The sequence below is a fragment of the Chlamydotis macqueenii genome, chromosome 1 (assembly GCF_036417535.1).
Source record: "Chlamydotis macqueenii isolate bChlMac1 chromosome 1, bChlMac1.mat, whole genome shotgun sequence".
NCBI classification, from domain to species: Eukaryota; Metazoa; Chordata; class Aves; order Otidiformes; family Otididae; genus Chlamydotis; species Chlamydotis macqueenii.
In genome coordinates this window covers 120727324-120745914 of record NC_141556.1, presented here as the reverse complement: position 1 = coordinate 120745914, position 18591 = coordinate 120727324, and the positions used below count along the sequence as shown (strand labels likewise).

Below are 18591 nucleotides of genomic sequence, written 5' to 3'. Positions count from 1 at the left end.
CAGGAGTTATTGATCATTTTGTTGCTTCTCTTTTGAGCTAGACTCTCTGTAACTATTGGGCAGTAAAATCCAGCCCTTTCAGCTTGTTCCCCATTTGTGCTGCAACTCGTGTGTGTGTGTGTACATATATATATACACACACGCGTGCGCGCGCATATACAAGTGCATGTGTATACCTCTTGATTTAGCATATGAACTCAGGCTCCTGCTTTGAGTTCTGACCTCAATGTAAGGAGCTGCTGCTGTTTTCTGAATAACTTAAGAAATTCAGGCCACCTGTTAAGGATTTGAGTATCAGATAAACTAAAAAGAACTTCAGTGCCCAGAATGGCAAGGACTTAAATAAAGTTTTTGAATTCTCCAAACGCTACCAAGCAAAAGGGGAATGGGTTCATAGGAGGTAAAGGCTGGAAGGGTTTACACCTTCGCTGCAGCCTGAGAGTACAATGGCCAAGGTATTCACAGTTGAGAAAGGTTAAGCCACTTAGCTCACCTTGCTCTGCCACAGTTTGTCTATTCAATACCACCTCACCAAGGTTTTGTCTTCTGTGAATCTTTATGTGAATCAAACAAAAAAATGAACTCAGTCATAGATGGGAGGCTACAAAAAGCCAATTTTCAAACAAATACGAAATCTGCATCCTGTGATATTGGGAGAAACCTTACAAGCTCAGGGCCAGGTTTATGCAAGAAAGTGACCTCTAGGGGTGAGGAAAAATGAGAGATAAGTTTTACTTCAAATTTTTCTGTTGTATTTTTGACAACACACTATAAATGTGATTAAAGCAGGAGAATCAATTAGTATGACAGTAAATAAATGCAAATATCAGAGAAATTCAGGTTTTAAAATGTTTATTTTTGAAGCATTACCTCTAGCCCCAAGCCCAGATTGAAGTAACTGCCGTAACTAGAAGATGATGGAAGTAATTCAAACTGGATTCCACAGAGACAGGCTTGCACCTTGCCTGGAAAGGACATCCAAAATTTCAGCCCCCCCTCAGGTTTTCCACCAGCTGCTCATCCAACCCTGTGTCCAGCCTGCCATCACACGAGCAAAGGAACGAGCTGATGCCAAATAGTGAGAAAATCAGCTGAACGCTACTGGATGCAAAGTCCTGTGACAGCTCCACAGGGACCTGCAGAAACCCTCGGTCGCTACAGCGCTGAGATAGGACCAGCCCTTGCAGGTGTTTCTTACAAGCACAGGAACCAATTAGTTCTTGGAGAGGGAAAAAGAAAAGAAATTGCAGATGTGAGCACAAAAACGCCAAACTTCAAATGAACCCACTAGCAGCTGAAAAATCAGAAGGTTGCTCAGGCCAAAGCATCTAGGTGTCTTACAGGTTACATATGCCTAAATAATATGGGGGAAGTGACCCAGCAGCTGACCAGCTCCACATCCAGCCAGGCCAGCCCCCTCCCCTTGGGATACGTCCCCCGCAGCTCCCAGGCTCTCTGGAGGCCAAGCCTCGTGCCTGCCAGAGGCAGATGGGGAGAGCAGCCCCTCGTTCCCACCTGGAAACGCTGCTCAGCATGCAGTACCTTTGGAGTGAGGTGGCTCTTCCCCTCCCTTTTTTTTTTTTCTTTTTTTTTTTAATCTGTCATCAGATTTTCACCTCTCTTCGCAGTTTGCCAGTCAAGTCTTTTGCGCTTTGCCATCTTTGCATTTTTACCATTACCCCATCCCACGTTCACACTTCTGTAGCATGTCAGTTACACCCTGCATTTTAATTATTCATCATCACTTGATGTCCTCCTCTTTCATTTCCAAAATGGAACCACCTTTCTGTCTTTGCATTTCCCTTTTTTAATCTGTAGCCGATTTTTCATAAATAAAGGCCCTTGCTCTTTTTTATATGAAATCTGTTCACGCTCTTGAATGCAGCCTTTTGCTGACTTATGCTCATGGCTACTTTAATTCTCTTTGCTTTTTTTTAAAAAAAAAAAACAACTCACTGACATGCAGATATACCTCTCCAGGAAAAAAAAAAAAAAAAAAAAAAAGAGACTTATTTGTGTTTATTTACACTTGGATAGTTAACTAACAGCCACAAGCAAGGATATTCTACGGATGTGTGTACATACCCTTATTGTATGGCACACAATACGTATATCAACTCTCAACCAGAAAGACACTGCCTTACGACTGAAGGGGTGGCATAAAACATTCATGAAGAGTTCCTAATTGCCTTCCCTTTCTGAAGGGCTGGAAAAGCCTGGAGTGAAGACTGTAATCAACCACCAGGATAGAAATGTTTTTACAATCCCATCTAAGTGAGACACATTACCTGGTGCATCAGCCTTTTAACAGCATTTCAGTGTTTCTACTTAGATGTCAGTACACGTGAAGTCAGTTTAGTGTCCTCCACTGCCTGAAACAAATGGGACCAAAGGGAGTGTTGTGGAGACGTGGCTAAATATTTGTCAGCTGCTTCTATAAGAGAACGAGGGAGAGAAACTCTACCTGCAGTATCACCATGAGGTGAAGAAAAAACATCCTTAAAATCCTCTGGTTAAGAACAGCATCAAAAGAGACATCCAACACATTTTTGACAGCTAATCTCCCGATGCAGGAGATGAGCGGGTTCCTTGAAATACGCCTAAAGAAAGTTTGTGTCTTGTATTCACAGTTTACGGAGCTGTGAAGGTTTCACTGCAGCAGAAAGGTAACTGGTACACTGCATCAGGAGAGAAATACAGAGGAAAAAATAAAAATGAATGCCAAGCATCAGCTGATGATGTTAACTAATTCTCTCCTTATTCCAAACTGGAAACTAACCAGAAGAAGGGAAACAAAAAAAAGGGAAAATGCAACATTTTATAGCAGTCAAGTTTAATAAACTCTGAGGCAGTGTGACACATAACACAACCTTAAGGTCACTGGACATGAGGCTGCGGCACACCAGCAGTTAAATCCTCTCCTTCCCCCTCCCTAGCTTTAAGGAGGACAGTCAGATTTTTAACTTGGCATGGCAGAAAGCGTAGTTCAGGTTTACTGAAGCCCCAGAGCACACAGATGCAAACCTCCCAGCAAACGGTCTACAGCTTCTGCACAGGCATGGCAGGCTGCGGGAGGAGGACAAGGGGGAAAAGTCTGTACCATCGCGTGGCTAGTTTAGCAGAGACAAACCAAAATCAACGCAGACTTGCTGTAAGGTGAAAGTGAGTAAGGTGAAAGGTCAGCAAGCAGAACATTGTACCAGATAAACTCTGAGGTTGGGACAAATAATGAAATAATCCCACCTCCTGTATAACATGCAGGCCATAAAATTTCATTCAGATCAGAGAACACCACTGTTACCAATTCTAGGCCTCATCATTTGATGGGACTGTAAACAAACTTCTTAAAATTAATTCCATATGAAGAACAGTCGCCTCCAACAGCTCTAAACATCCTCTGATTTCATTTATACCATCTCACGTCTACCTAATTTTGAGCAGCATTTCTCATGTAAACAACCCCACACCTCAGTCACTGGAGAAACCTACCAGCAGCAACCAAACAGATTCCTAAACGTAAACACGATGAGGTCAGCCAAAGTCTGAGGCAGTGTGACATTGGCACAGACGCACATGGAGGATTGCCATTGTTATTCTAAGGATATTATGCCAGAAACACATGCAATAACCTCCCAAAGCAGATGGCAGAATCCCTTCTGGAATTTCCTAACTGGCAAAATATGTAGGAGGAGGTCAGCAGTTCAACTTGAAGGCAAAAGAAGCCTTAAAGTGACCCGCGAATACACCACCACCTTCCCCACTACCTGTTCTGTCTTTTTCCCACCCTATAAACCCTTCCTATACACAGTGGAGACAAAACTCAACTGCAACGTGTCCAGCAACACCCAGGGCGCTCATGAGGGTACAAGTACTCCGCTGGAAGCTCCTGCTCCAAATCAGGTAGAATAAAAACTTGGATCCGAGTTTCCTTTCTTTTGTAAGATGCTCCAGCTGTTATTTGCCTATTCCTGGGAGACACTCTGGGCACATTTTGATGAGAAATTCTGTCCAACACCCTCAGACACGTTTTTCTAATGAGAAATTGTTTTCTTTCCAAGCAGTTTTTCCCCAGCACATCTGTTGCTTTGGACATTGTATCTCTGGTAGAGGCACACAAACCCCACGAAACATCATAACAGAATCAAGACAATAAATCACAGAATCATAGAATGGTTAGAGTTGGAAGGGACATTCAAAGGTCATCTAGTCCAACCCCCCTGCAAGGAGCAGGGACATCTCCAACCAGATCAGGTTGCTCAGAGCCTCATCCAGCCTGGCTTTGAACGTTTCCAGGGATGGGGCATCAACCACCTCTCTGGGCAACCTGTGCCAGTGTTCCACCACCCTCACTGTAAAAAATTTCTTCCATATATCCAGTCTGAATATACCTCCCTCTACTTTAAAACCATTACCCCTCATCCTGTCACAACAGGCCCTACTGAACAACCTCTCCCCATCTTTCCTGTAGGTACCTTGAGGTACTGGAAGATCGCTATCAGATCTCCCGGGAGCCTCCTCTTCTCCAGGCTGAACAGCCCAAACTCTCTCAGCCTGTCCTCACAGGAAAGGTGCTCCACCCCTCTTATCATCTTTGTGGCCCTCCTCTGGACCTTCTCCAACTGGTCCATGTCCTTCTTGTGTTGGGGGCTCCAGAACTGGACACAGTACTCCAGGTGGGGTCTCACCAGGGAGAGTAGAGGGGGAGAATCACCTCCCTTGACCTGCTGGCCACGCTCCTCTTGATGCAGCCCAGGATGCGGTTGGCCTTCTGGGCCGCAAGGGCACATTGCCAGCTCATGTTGAGCTTCTCATCCACCAGCACTCCCAAGTCCTTCTGCTCAGGGCTGCTCTCGATCCATTCTCCGCCCAGCCTCTATTTGTGCCTGGGATTGCCACGACCCAGGTGCAGGACCTTGCACTTGGCCTTGTTGAACTTCATGAGGTTGGCACGGGCCCACCTTTCCAGCCTGTCAAGATCCCTCTGGATGGCATCCCTCCCTCCAGTGTGTCGACAGCACCACACAGCTTGGTGTCATCAGTGAACTTGCTGAGGGTGCACTCTATCCCACTGTCCATGTCGTCGACAAAGATGTTCAACAGGGCCGGGCCCAACACGGACCCCTGAGGGACGCCACTCGTGACCTGTCTCCACTTGGACATCAAGCCGTTGACCACCACTCTCTGAGTGCGGCCATCCAGCCAACTCCTTATCCACCGAGTGGTCCGTCCATCAAACCCATGCCTCCCTAGTTTAGAGAGAAGGATGTCATGCGGGACAGTGCCAAAAGCTTTGCACAAGTCCAGGTAGATGATATCCGTTGCTTGTCCCTTGTCCACCGATGCTGTAACCCTGTCACAGAAGGCCACCAAATTGGTCAGGCATGATCTGCCCTTGGTGAAGCCATGTTGGCTGTCACCAACCACCTCCTTGCTCTCCATGTGCCTTAGCATGGTTTCCAGGAGAATCTGCTCCATGACCTTGCCAGGCACAGAGGTGAGGCTGACCGGCCTGTAGTTACCCGGGTCCTCCTTGTTCCCCTTTTTAAAAATGGGGGTTATGTTCCCTCTCTTCCAGTCATGCTTCAGATCATTAGAGGTAAAGATGAAGCTTTTCAATTTCAGTTCCATATAAATTAAAGGGCAAGCAAAGCAGACAGCAAAAATAGGCATCTTAAAACTGTGCTGTAGGAGCTGGACTCAGTCCCTGACTCAGGCGAGTGTCCTCCTTTCCTACTAGACTGGAATAAGGAGGCAGAATACACTCATCTGATGCAGCTGATTGGAAATACTGATGCTGTACAACCCACAAACCCATGAAATGAAAAAAAATTACATGTTCAAGGTGAGAAGGGCACTGTTTTCAAAATAAAGATTCTAGTTTGTTCTCCTAATTAACCATTTTCATCATTCTCATAAGAGACAGGAGCACTGTCCCAGCAGGGATGTCTGTCCTTCCAACCAATAAACAGGGCATTTCTTCATGAAGACGTAAAATATGAAGTAATCAACATTTCTCATTGTAAAGAAGAATCTATTTTTATTCAACACAGGACAATAAATGAATAAAAGTCACAATAACCAGCATTAAAAAAAAAAAAAAAAAAATCAAACAAACAAACCCTGCAGTCATATTTAAATTTGGCTCTACCTACTGGTCACTCACATTTCTACACACAAAATTTTGCCAGTCTTGCTCATTTCCAGATTAATGGATATTGATACCCGATACTAACAAAGCACACAGTTTATTCACAATTTGGAGGACCTTTAGGGTTTTTAAGAAAGAAAAGCAGATCTTTATCTTTCTGTCCAACAAATTTGTAGCTAGGAGGAACTGAAATGCTGCACGTCAGCAAGGAAGGAGACACCGGCACACTAAGTCCTAACTCCCTCCTGCGATCGATGGAAGGAAGGGCTTAACCCGGCACCTCCAGTGTTGTCGTCGTCCCATACCCGAGCCACTGCAGTGCAAAAGCGATTCCAATAAATAAATAAATAACAGCAGCCGTCCCAACAAGTAAAACATGTAAAATCCAAAACACAGTTAAGTATCTTTACAATCTGTAACTGTTAAATACAACTGAAAGCATTTTAAGCTAAGACTCCAGCCCATACGGAACAGCCTCTCAAAATCTGTGCGTAACAGAGTTTAAGAGCTTGAATTGTTTCAATAAACGAGTATGCAGCTCTACATACCTTTCTGTGGGGAAGGGATTGACATCTGCAGCTAAAGAAGTCCTCCATCCCTCCCTCCTCACGCAGCCACTGAAGTTGTGCAAGTAGAGCTGTTTTGGGGTTGCGATGTTATTTTTCCCCCACCAGAGGCTAGATCAGTCCCCTGGTCTGGCCACCAGCCCCCCTAGAGAGTCAGCCTGGCTGGGAGAGGGGCAGTGTGCCACACCACGGGGATGGAGGTCCTTTCAAGTCACATGGCTGCAGAATTCTCTTGCATTTAACTACAGCCTAAAGCCCAAACACAGCACAGATTTACAAATGCACATGTTGAGTATCCCCGCTGGCCTCAAGAGGTTTACCCAAAATGTGTGAAGTTAACCATTCATGTGGGTATCTGCGGGGTAAGGGCCTACGCAGAGCATTCAGTCGCAAGGCCCGTGGTACCCTCCTTACGTCTTTGTGGGACTGAGGTCTTCCCTGTATCTCTGTTCAGCAAAACAGTAAAAAATGAACACATTCTTACACTGTTCAAATGGAACGTAAGGCATGCGCTGAATCAAACCAGTAAAATAACTGGTCAAAGACTGAAGAATTACAAAACAGCCCTGGAAATTAAGTGTTGTGCCAGTACGTAAAACAACACCATCAGTCAATGAGAACATTTCTCCATGTTTTGCAGGACTATTTTAGAGAGTGCTGTTTTGTTAATCAAGTGTAAAGATTACTGCATTTTTTCACAAAACTTATGAGCATAGTTCAGAACAAGACATAGAGCTTTAATAAATACAGTTAAGAATAATACACAGTTTAAATTATCTAGCCTTCATGATCTAGAGTATAAACACCTCATACAAAAAAAAATTCCTTTTTACTTTTTACATCTTTAAAAAAAAAATCACAGAATCTGTTTCGCAAAAGAGCCAGCTTGTACAAAGAAATGATATGTTTTGAAGACATTTGCTGGGTAACACTAGTTACTGAAATGTTCTCTTACAACCTACCACCTAGCTATTTATTTTTTTTTCCTGATATAAACATATTTTAGCTCTGAATCTGAAAATCAGAGCCACCTGAACTTAGCCACTTGAAAGATTTCTGGTTATAAAGGCCCTGGTCTGACCATGAATTCCACGTGCACACATCAGCACTGAAGCCAGGGAGTACCCAACAGGAATCACTGTGGCAGCGGGCACTAAAGCAGCTCATCTGCTCAATCCTGTAGTGCTGAAGTATGACAGCTCACAGTTCTCTACCACCCCGAAGGAACAACCTCTCACTTCAACTCAGCCTAGAGGAGCAGCACAACAGTTACATGACATTTGTACAACCAGTTTATAATGCCCTGAAAATCAGCAGAGCCCCTTACTGGGAAACTCTGACTCACAATCTGCTTCTTGTTGCTTAGGACTGCTTTTAGCACAGTCCTAATTGAGGACTAACATCTATCCAGAGAGTCTGTGAAAACTGCTAAGTGCAGTACACTGCAACAGTAAATTCCGTTTCATTACCTACCAAAAGGCTGGATGTTGTCCTTGGGATTAAAAGCAGTGCTGTAGTGAAAAACTCATAATATGGTGAGGTTATTATTGTCTGAGCAGCTTCAAAATACTAATAGCACCGCATCTTAATACCCAGCGGGTATTGTCCTCCATAAAGCGATGCCCTTGATGAGCACATGATGACACAGGGATACATACTTTGCTCACTGACAGTGGGACATTTCACTGCTAGACTGTCTGTTATTATTTCAACTTCTGTCTGCTCTAGTTTTGACTTGGTTTTGGAAAACACACAGTTTGGCATTTTAATTAAAAATATCCTATTAAAAGAAATAAAAAGGCACTTGGTATTTCTCTTTGGCTCAGTTGAGGCGCGCTGCCAAAACCTTCCCACAGCTCCCGTCTCTTCATCTGATGAATAGTTGCCATCCTGAGGTACTTATTCATGTGCAAAAATAAGAGCTTCAGGGATTTACCAGTTGCGTTTCTCACATTGCTTCCAGTAAACGTGCAAAGTTCTTTACCAAATAGAATCTCTTAAATATAGAATAATGCATTCCATGAAGGTTTTTTTTTTTCAGGGAAGAGCTCTGATCTGTTAGGCATCCTTATTCCAAATCTGGTCTCTTAGCTCAGTGTTCTTTAAACCTGGGAAAGAACAGCAATCAGACGGGAAAAGTTGAGGTGTGAGGCATAACAGCTACTAACTTCAAAATGCAGAGTCCATCCCTTGCTATGTGTTTTTCTATTCTCTGTCCATTTTACTTCTCCAAAACCACAGCCGAGGAACCCAATTTAGATTTTGATTATGCAACCACAGCTCCCTTGATTCAGTGGATTATTTCTTCTCAATTCAAAACACTGTGAAGCCAGTCACCCCTTCTTTTAAGGAAACCTTTTGGAAAAAGTTACATTTGAAACTACTAAAAAACACAGAGCAATGAAGCAGCTTCTTACTCCCACCTGGATGCTCCATGATGAAAAAGCAGGAAAATTACATATTTGGGAAAAAACAAACAATAACTGTGACAGAGAAATCTATTTTCGGATGCTTTTCAAAATAAGACGTGCTAAAGAAAAATGTTCATGACTTGAAAACATCAACATGAGATTACTCTTTTGAAGCAAAATTAAAACAGACAGAAATGGACACACAGAAACCTTACCACATTCAGTCTACGTCAAAGTATTATGGGGCAAAGTCTTAGTGACGTGCTTTTAAACTGTTATTAAAGAACAACAGCCATACATAACACTTACAGGGTGTGATCTGCATTACACCGAAGCTCCTTCTGAATAAGACGGAGTAAGAACTGTAAAAACAGTTACAATATCTTTGTTAATATCTATACAGACAAACAAATGAACTAAGTTTCAGGGTAAGATGTACACTGTTATTCAAAGAGTTCCTCATTTGAAACATTACCCTGTAAAGCTAAACTCCATTAAAAAAAAAAAAAAAAAAGAAGAGGAGTTTTCACAATAATAGGCAAGTGGAAATAATTTCCTTTTTGCAACTAAGAGATCAATTTCTTTGTAAAAATCAGAATGGCTTTCTGAAGTTACTTCACCAGCAGATGTGTAATGAAACCAGCAGAGGGAACCCAAGACTTCAAGAAAACATGGCAAATAGAAATTTTGGAGCATAAAAGTATTTTAGCTGCTCTTCTGATGAACAGCTGTGTGTGTGAAACGCTTTAATCGCACAATTAGTCAAGATGAGTGAAGTCAGTCATGTTTACTTGTGTGTGCAGGATCAGGACTTTCAAATGCACTTTAGAAGGTGTACTGACATAGTACCCAAGAAAGTGATTTTACAAGTAAAATTTGATGATTCCCACATACATTAAAGACAGAATTAGAACTTCCTGGGTTCCTCACTGTTACAGGTTTCCTTATCCTCAGAAGCTCACTGTTATAAATGCAAGTTTCTTCACTATTGTAAGTACTGGAGTTTTTAGAAGTCAAACTTAACGTTTCAAAGGCATGAGAGCGGCCAAGCACGACAGAACTGAATACCACCTAAGAGGCTAAAGCCCCTCCAGATATCTTTGAAGAAATTACAGTTGAACACAGGCATCTACATGCTGTATTGCAAAGAGCATGGGAAGTAGAACAAGAGTTACAAAACCCAGGATTTATTACAACAGCAGAGTCAACACTCTCAAAAGTAGAGCTTTACAAAGGCATTTTAACTGATGCTGCAAAGAAATGTGGGATTTTTTCATCTGGTTTTAAAAATGACTATAAAAGAAAAAAGCAGAACTTTTAAAAAAGAAAAAAGCAGAGCTTTTAAGTCTACTTGGGAAAACTACAATAATCTCCCAAACAGTGCTCTGCAGCATGGAATACCTAATACTGAAAACAGCACTAATGAGGATTTATAGAGACTACCAGTGGGAACATACTTCAACTATTAACTTAATTGATTTATTTAATTTTCAGATATTTCACATCTTAAATATAGAATTTGAATTTACTTCAAAATTTTGGGTTTAACTTGAATTTAGGAAAAAAGCCTAAATCGTAACTCAAAGCAAGACTTTCTGCTTTTCTTGTGTCAGGCAAGAGTGGTGTGACACACTGAGCACTAGCTCCCCCGCAGGAACATGGAGCTCAGTGCAATACCACGCAGGCAGGCACCACGAGGGTTTTGCCTGGGCATACCCAGTACAGAGGAAGGAGTCCTTCTGAAGCGTTTCACTGTCACCCTGCCCTTTCATGAGCACTTCTACCCAGGACTTCAAAAGGAGAGGGTAAGCAGGTGACACTTCAGGGAACCTCTGAGGTAGGCATAGCAGCATTCCGCTCTGCTGGAGAACAAAGCTGGTACGCCTGGCGGGGAAATTCGTGGCAAACACAAAATTGTCACCTGCAGGCTAACCTACAGGTGGGTGCAGCAAGACTGACTTCAAAGGTACAGCAAGGCTCGCCTTGCCTCATCTCGTGTCTTCTTTGGTCTTTAAAAGGAAAGCAGGGCAAGTTAGAAGTGAAAAAAAAAACAACCCAGCTTTTCAGATCTTCCTATCCATTATACAGGATCACAAGCAGGAGAAAAAATGAAAATGGATATGCTTTGTGCCAAGCCACCATGTGTGTGTTGCACTCCTTTCCCCGAAACATCTGCTCCTGGTTACTGTCAAAAGTTAGGATGCCAGTTTTTCGTCTCATCTAGTACAGCAGTTTTAGTGCCCATCTGGAGAATGCAATGTATTAACTTTGAACAGCTTCATTATTGTGGTGATTTTGGTGATATGGCAGTGTAGCAAAGCATTTGTTACCGCTTTGCTAGACTAGCTTTAAAGAAAACAGAAGTAATTTTCCCTTCAGCAGAATCTGAGGCTTCTTCTAGGTCTATATATGAAGGTTTCTACAATTATGCCTGCTGTAATCTGCTCAGTCAGCAATTAACAGATGTATATTTGCTCAGAAATTGAAGTGCATCAGAACTAATCTCCACTTTTTATTAAAATTAGATGAAAATTTCAAAATGAGCAACTTAGCTCTTTAATCGAAAATTTTGTACACAATTGGAAGCTGGAATATTGAAATTGCAAAAGGAGAATTTGCATTTTGAGATAGTTTAGCCCAAAGGACATACATGGCAACTAAATACTATTTTTAGACTTACTAGCAAGGCACACGCATCTGCAACCATGAGCATGTAAAACACGTTGTTCCAACCAGATGGGGAAATAAGACCAGCTAAGAGAGGCCCCAAAGCCGCACCTAAAATACAATATTGATATTGTCAGAATGATGCAATATAAGATTTACTATGCTGCAAGATAGTTATTTTGTGGTAGAATATCAATTTCTGCATCTAGTTAACTCAGTATCACCTTACGTATTAAAAGGTCCCAGAAAGGGCAAAACAATATAAGCTGCAAGCCAATGGGAAACCTAACACACGGGAAGCTGGAAGACTAGAAGTCTGAGAAATGACATCCTTTAGCTCAACAAAATGCCTGTCCAGTATTAAGCTGAATCCTACTCAATTTTCCCTTCCACGTGCCAGTGTGGAGCATAGGAATAAAATATCCCTGATGTCAGAAACAGCCGGATGTTACCTACTTCTGCTGTAGATTTCTGTGCCCAGTATCAGGCTGCCACCCTCTTCCTCGCTGCCTCCCTCAGGCGTGAGACATAGCAGCATTCTGCTCTGCCGGAGAACAAAGATCCCTCAGGTGTAGGACCACCAGAGAGGTTTAAGGCTAAGTCTGCTCTCCTCCTCATTTCCCAAACTGTACTGAGTCCTGGTAAAATGGAGAGTCTAGTTTCTCAAAGATCCTTTGTTTTAACCTACCACAGCTAAGGCAGGCTACCTTACAGCTCCGGCTTACCCACAGATCCTGTTCCATCGATGATTGCTGTCACTGTGGACAAGGCTCTTGCGTTCCCTTTCAGGCTTTTATGGGTACCCTAAAGTGAAAAAGACTGCTTAGAACCACTCTGAGCTGAACTTGAGAAAAGTCCTTACAAAGGCAATTTAGCTCATGCTCCTCCGCATTACATGTACATTGTGAAGCTGCCTTAAATATCCTCACTTAAGAAGTCTTCTACCCCATCAACCTGTCGCCTACAGCATTCTCCTTTATTAAATCCTGTTATTTAAACCACAGGAGCCAAGAAGCTTTCTATTCTGCACACTGTGGATTCAACCAACAAGGACAGCACTTCATCTTTGCATTTTTCCCCTGTTAATACAGCAAAGGTCTGCGGAGGAGGAAGGAAAAAAAAAAATAATCACGGCTGTGACAGGAATACTAGAATACCAGAATTATGGATGTATCCTGAAATGCTAACTCAGAGAATTACTGAGCAAAGCTGTTCAGTCTCAATTTTATAAGCCACATCTTCAGAGCAAAACAACTGATAAAGGGAGTGACTTAGTATAAAGACAGAAGCAGCGAATAGTTTAGAGAACTGCTAATAAGAGAGAGTCCTTTATCTCCAATACACTGAGGAGAATCTAGTCAGGTAATCAGCGATTTACATTTGCTCAAGTCAGGTGTTTGACTGCTGACATATGAGGAACTGTTTGGCCGTTTCAGCCCTCTTCCCAAGGACCAGGCAGGGATCTTGCAATGTCAGGCGCCATTTTCTAGCTAGCAGCCCCTTCAAGAAAGCGAAGGATAAAATGGGCAACGCACAGTGGCCGCCTTTGTCTCTTTGTCAAGACCTCCAGGCCAAGGGCAGGGCTCCAGAGGGTGTCTGGAGATTTCTGTCCTGCTCCTTTTCCTATATTTAGAGCATTTGTTGTTAGAGGACTTTTGCCTCTTGCTTGGTGCCTTAAGGAATGAGGACCTTTGAAAGCAACCTTCCAAAGCCTACCTAACTGAAAGGTACCAGGGTTAATGTCTTCACACGGCACTTGTGACTGACTGACCTGATCCATCTGGAAGTGCTGTCAATCAGAGTAACTGTACAAGAAAGGGCAGAGGGTAGCATGGACAAAAGTAAAGGTATGTGCCAGGTATAGCTTTCCGCACTGATGGGAATTAAGTCTCCAGCTCATCTCTCACACAGATACAGCTCCTCCCCTCATTTAAAGATGCAAAATATAACAGGGGAGAAGGCACCTGTAGAGATCTGACCTTGCATGCAACCTTCACATTCACTTTGAGCTGTCATCTACAACATTTGGTCTGTCTCGTTAGTAGGCAAGAATAATTTAGAAGCCTCTCAAAAGCATCACACTCATTCATACTAATACACAAACTCTAAAACAATCTCAATGGTCGAGTTCAATGTTGCCTATCCAGCTCCCTATCTCTTTGCTTTGAAACAATGCAGCCCCTTCACTGCTGACCCTGCAGAAGTCAAAGGGCTCTCTCTGGAGGCCAAAGCTGCGACCCTGGAAGCAGAGGGGAAGACAAACTCACCAAGTCGGCAGAGACAGCAGTGGTGATGAGCGCGTAAGGGCCATTCACCAAGGCACCACTGATAAGCAGCATCACTGTTGCAAGTTGGACAAAAATGGAAAATTTGAGTTGCCTGAAAGGCTGTTAACCATAACAGGAGATATCATAGCCTATGGTTCTCATATGGTTTAATCCTTCCTTGGCTCCCCTGACCTCATTACAGAATGAAGAAAGGAGGAAAAGCAACACATGTTCCTTTCTCCCTTCAATGCTTACTCCATGATGTGAATCCACAAATAGGAGATGGGGCTGAGTCAAAATGGCACTTCCCAGTGCCTTTATTGATCCTGGTAGGTCAGAGAAAGGAGAAAATCTGACCAAACTGATTCTAAGAGCAGGGGATGCTCACAGGATCCACCCATAAGCCCCTTCTCTGCTTGTACAGCACTAAGCACTAAAGGGCCCTAAAACTTAACAAGGCCTTTAGGTAGGTGAGACACCACTGTCAGCACTTGTGTTTCAAATTCTGTTTTAATGTAACAGATAGAAAGCCACAAGTGAATTCAGCCTATACAAGTAAAGTTAATGCTGCTGTCAAAAGTACAAGTAGTCTGAGTAGTCTTTGAGCACTTCGGACATTTGGCATAAAGGATATAATAAAGCCTGTGCTGCCACAAGAAGCTCTAGAAAGAAGACTAATTATATTAACTAAATCACTGTTCTCATGCCACCCTCTACATATTTCCTAGTCTCTCCTTCCTTACTCTGTAAAAACTCTGCATGAAAAAGTCTAGGGAATTTGATTCTATACTTCCTCCTCTCAGCAAAAATATAAAATACGAAGGGGAAAAAAAAAAGAGGAAAGAGCAAAAGGTCATAAACAGAAAGCCACACAGAAAATAATTTACAAATACTCACCTACAGTAGCCTCAAGGCCCATTTTACTGACTGTAGAGAACATGTACAACTGTAAAGATAGAAAAACAAACATGTTGAATACCAGATATGGACTAATCCTAGGTTCCCCATTTTCCCCATGTTAACTACAAAATATCTTTGTTGGTATTGCATGAAAGCTAGCTCTAGGTTTTACCAAACCCTTTTAGACCACAGCAGAATGACTGTTTGGACCCAGGAGGAAGATAAGGGGTGTGCTCCTATGCCTCAGTGTGTCCTTTCGGAAGAAAGGGCTGTGTTATAGACAACTCAATTTTAAACTCTCAAATTGCCAGTTGCAACACAGCACAGAATACTGTTCACAAAAGAACCAAGGAAAAATGCATCTCATATGTCAAACTGCCAGTTTTCCAACAGCTATAGCACAGAAATTTCAAGCCTTTGAGCAGATAAAATTCTGGCTAAGAGCTAACCATCAAATTTTACAAGAAAGTGAGAAACTGTCTATATAGTCCTATAACAAGCAATACATTAGACTTGTTTGCTTCTTTAGTAAAGGCAGCCCCAATGTCTCTACTTGCTGACATTGCTCAACTTCTCATGCCAGCTTTTAACCTGGCCTGAACTCTTTACATCCAAGTTAGAAGATGCTGTCTGCAGAACTTCCCAAGGAACGCTGTCAGAGTCTCAGTCACAGCTGTAAGAGAGGGGCAAACCCTTACTGTGGGTGCTGCAAGCAATAACATCATTCCGCAGGTTGCTGCCCTCTTCTCCAGCCTGTCTGAAATCAGACCTGCCAAAATTCCACCTGAAATAAAAGACAGGTGTGTGAGGAAAACACTCTGTGCATGTTTTACACAAAAGGCATCAGCTATACGTTATGAAACCCGACACAGATTAAAGCAATAGGATAGAACTTTTAATGTCTGCTTATACACAGCAGCACCGAGGATGAGACTGACAATATAATTCGCACTTAGCAATATTCTCATTAACCCAACTGGTTTTGATTTGGAAGATAACAGAAGCAGACAGTTGTTCTTCCTCATTGTTTATGCCAACCAAATATCCAAGATGACAACGCAGAGGTGGAAGAGAGATGGAAGAAATATTTAGCAATTATTGTTCTGCTGCTTTTGAATGCAAAAAGCCTTTCCAACAGATGCCATGTGGCCCCACTGCTGGCACTCTGGAGTCCAGCTGTGTCCAGCTACTCACTGCTCTCAACTCCTCACATGCAACAATAAATTTGGCTCTTGAATGCTCTCTCCATGTCACACTACAACCGGGGAAAATGAGTTATTCTAGATCTTGGGGCAAATGAAATATTTGTTTTTCTCCCCAGATTCTTTACTGTTCCCTACTTCTCCTGTTTGCCAACAACCATAGACAGGAGGACTAATTAGAGCAGATGGCAGGAGGGCGCTAGAAGGCCTGAGGGAAAGAGATGCCAAAGTAATATAAAGGGAACTTGGTACAGGGAGAAGGAAAGGAAGTTCTCTGGGTTCTCCAGATTCCTAAATGTCACTGGGCCTGCCTCTGCCTTCCCAGCTGCCCATCTCCTAAGTGCTCACATCCCGCTTGAATTTAAATGTAAACGTCAAAGGTCTAAGCAGCACACCGCACCTTTTAAGATTGTATTTACAGTGGAATAAGATGCTGCTGAAAGAAGTCACCTACATTTCTAAGGTACTACTAACTCTGGCTTCCAGCTATCTGAGATGAAATGAGCAATGAGAAATTGCACAAAGTCACAGCCAGCACAAGACTGGAACAGTAACTGCAACACACCTTGACACCTGCATCTTGAACTACCAGAGTCTACATAGCTCTTGATCCAGGGAAATTTCTCCAGCATAAGCATCATCTTCCAATAGACTGATACAGGGCTTATTTCCATAAGGGAACTGGGGGAAGCGGAGGGGGACTGCGGGTCACACAAATCAGATGGGCATCAGGATGATGATGCTTGTTTTATTGTGAGCTATACTGTCTGCACTGGCATAAAAATTTACTTATTCAGTGATCACCTCACAAATTACAAAGGAATAGTCTCATCCTTATTATTATTACAATCTCCCAAGTTTATCACATACAGTTATGTGAGGCATCAGGAAAAAAAAAAACACACCACACCTGTGGCCGTTCACCTCTGTGCCCACAAAAAATACACAACTGCACAAGCTGGGATAGTTCTTTTATGTTAGAGTGACAAAAGGAAGATATTTTGACAGGTGGCGTGAGCTGGGCCAGAGCTGATGGAGCAAAAAGATTCCACAGTATTTGGCTCTTACAATCAGTACTGAACAATACCATTGGCTCTGTGAGTTGTTCAATTTCAAGATATTTTGCCAGGTTTTCAACAACTAATCCAGCTCTCAACTTAGTACCTTTACTGCCACTGGACATAAGGCACAAGGACTAATAATGTATGTAAGCTGTGCATACCACAACTTTTCCTAAACTAGTCTGACTAAGGATGAAATATTAATAGATAAAACTTACCAAAGATTCCACCCACATCAAACAGTGTAGAAAGGTCCCCAGCTCTTCTGGCATCAAGATGTTCTAGTGACAGAAGAAAAACATTTGTCTCATTTCCAGACTACAAAACGTAGAAATCTCAACAGTCTTGTCACGCTAGGGTAAAGGCATCTTACGGCAGTATTGTTTGTTCACAGGAATAAGCTACTGTAAGCTGTCACTGTATATGATAAATAACAATGTATCATAACTGGGTATTCAGAGGTACAGTCCTTTTAAATGCAATTGCACTCATGGCAGGACATTTTCGCACTTTAACTATAGATACAGTCCAAGCAATAGAGCTGCTGATTGTTAGTCTAGACTAACAACATTCCCAGTTGTGAACAGTCACAGATTTGTAAACAGTTAACAAATGCTCATGAGGCCCTTTGCTCTAAAATCACGCTTAGCATACATTTTGATCACTTACAGAGCTTCATCCTGGAGTTCTCTGTCACAAGACCAGTAATATTCATCATTAAATTACATTTGGCAACCCTGCTTGGCACAACAGGCACCGTGGACTATGAAGAGACAGCAATTTCCTTAACTCCACTGTTTGCACCCAGTTACATTTAGTCTAATGTAGTTACCGATATGCTACGGGGTCAGATTTCCAAAAGTACATCAGGAAGTTGGGCAACCCAGTCCTATTGTGCTGAATGTGAAGCTTCAGAGGAGCTGAACTTCTACACCCCTTTGGTATCTTTTTTTTATGTCTCTGAAATACACTTGAAAGAGCAGTATGTGCTAAACAGTGGGGTCACTGGCACTAGCATAACATGCCGAACATCTGCTGCAGCACAGATGGCAGTACTGTGGTAAATATAACTAACCTTTCTATTGAAATCCCACTGCCTTCAAGGTACCCAGTCCTGCAGGAGCACTGGTTATTTGGAATCCATGTGCAACAGTCTTTAGCTATAGGATTTGCAGCTCTATGTGTTTTCAGAAGGTGTTCAACCTGTCTCTCTCTGCTGGTTGTTACTGCCATACCTGTCCAGCACAGCTTTTTTGTTAGCTGGGGGTTTAAAGGTCACATCATGGCTCATAAGACCATGAATTTCTCTGGCTAGGGAGAAATCTCTGCACTCTACAGCACGAAACAAAAAAGCAGTACTGAACAGATG

At 42.6% G+C, this 18591-nt stretch overlaps 1 protein-coding gene across 5 annotated transcripts in view; it reads right to left on the bottom strand.

The window, feature by feature from the left end:
- Nucleotides 1-941: 941 nt before the first annotated feature.
- SLC37A1 (solute carrier family 37 member 1) overlaps nt 942-18591 on the bottom strand; it is a 39133-nt gene continuing 21483 nt past the window's right edge. For 2 of the 5 annotated variants that reach the window (XM_086765790.1, XM_086765813.1), the window contains 8 exons: nt 17441-17503; nt 15658-15743; nt 14957-15005; nt 14060-14133; nt 12518-12596; nt 11806-11903; nt 9435-9487; nt 6011-8822 (listed from right to left, as the gene is read on the bottom strand). In XM_086765790.1, the coding sequence (XP_086621916.1) occupies nt 8807-8822; nt 9435-9487; nt 11806-11903; nt 12518-12596; nt 14060-14133; nt 14957-15005; nt 15658-15743; nt 17441-17503 (518 nt within the window). In that variant the 3' untranslated portion in view covers nt 6011-8806. Of the gene's footprint in view, nt 1220-2288; nt 2373-2464; nt 2679-6010; nt 8823-9434; nt 9488-11805; nt 11904-12517; nt 12597-14059; nt 14134-14956; nt 15006-15657; nt 15744-17440; nt 17504-18591 lie in introns of those variants that run through there. The other 3 variants (XR_015261000.1, XR_015261001.1, XR_015261002.1) reach the window with 3 other exon arrangements.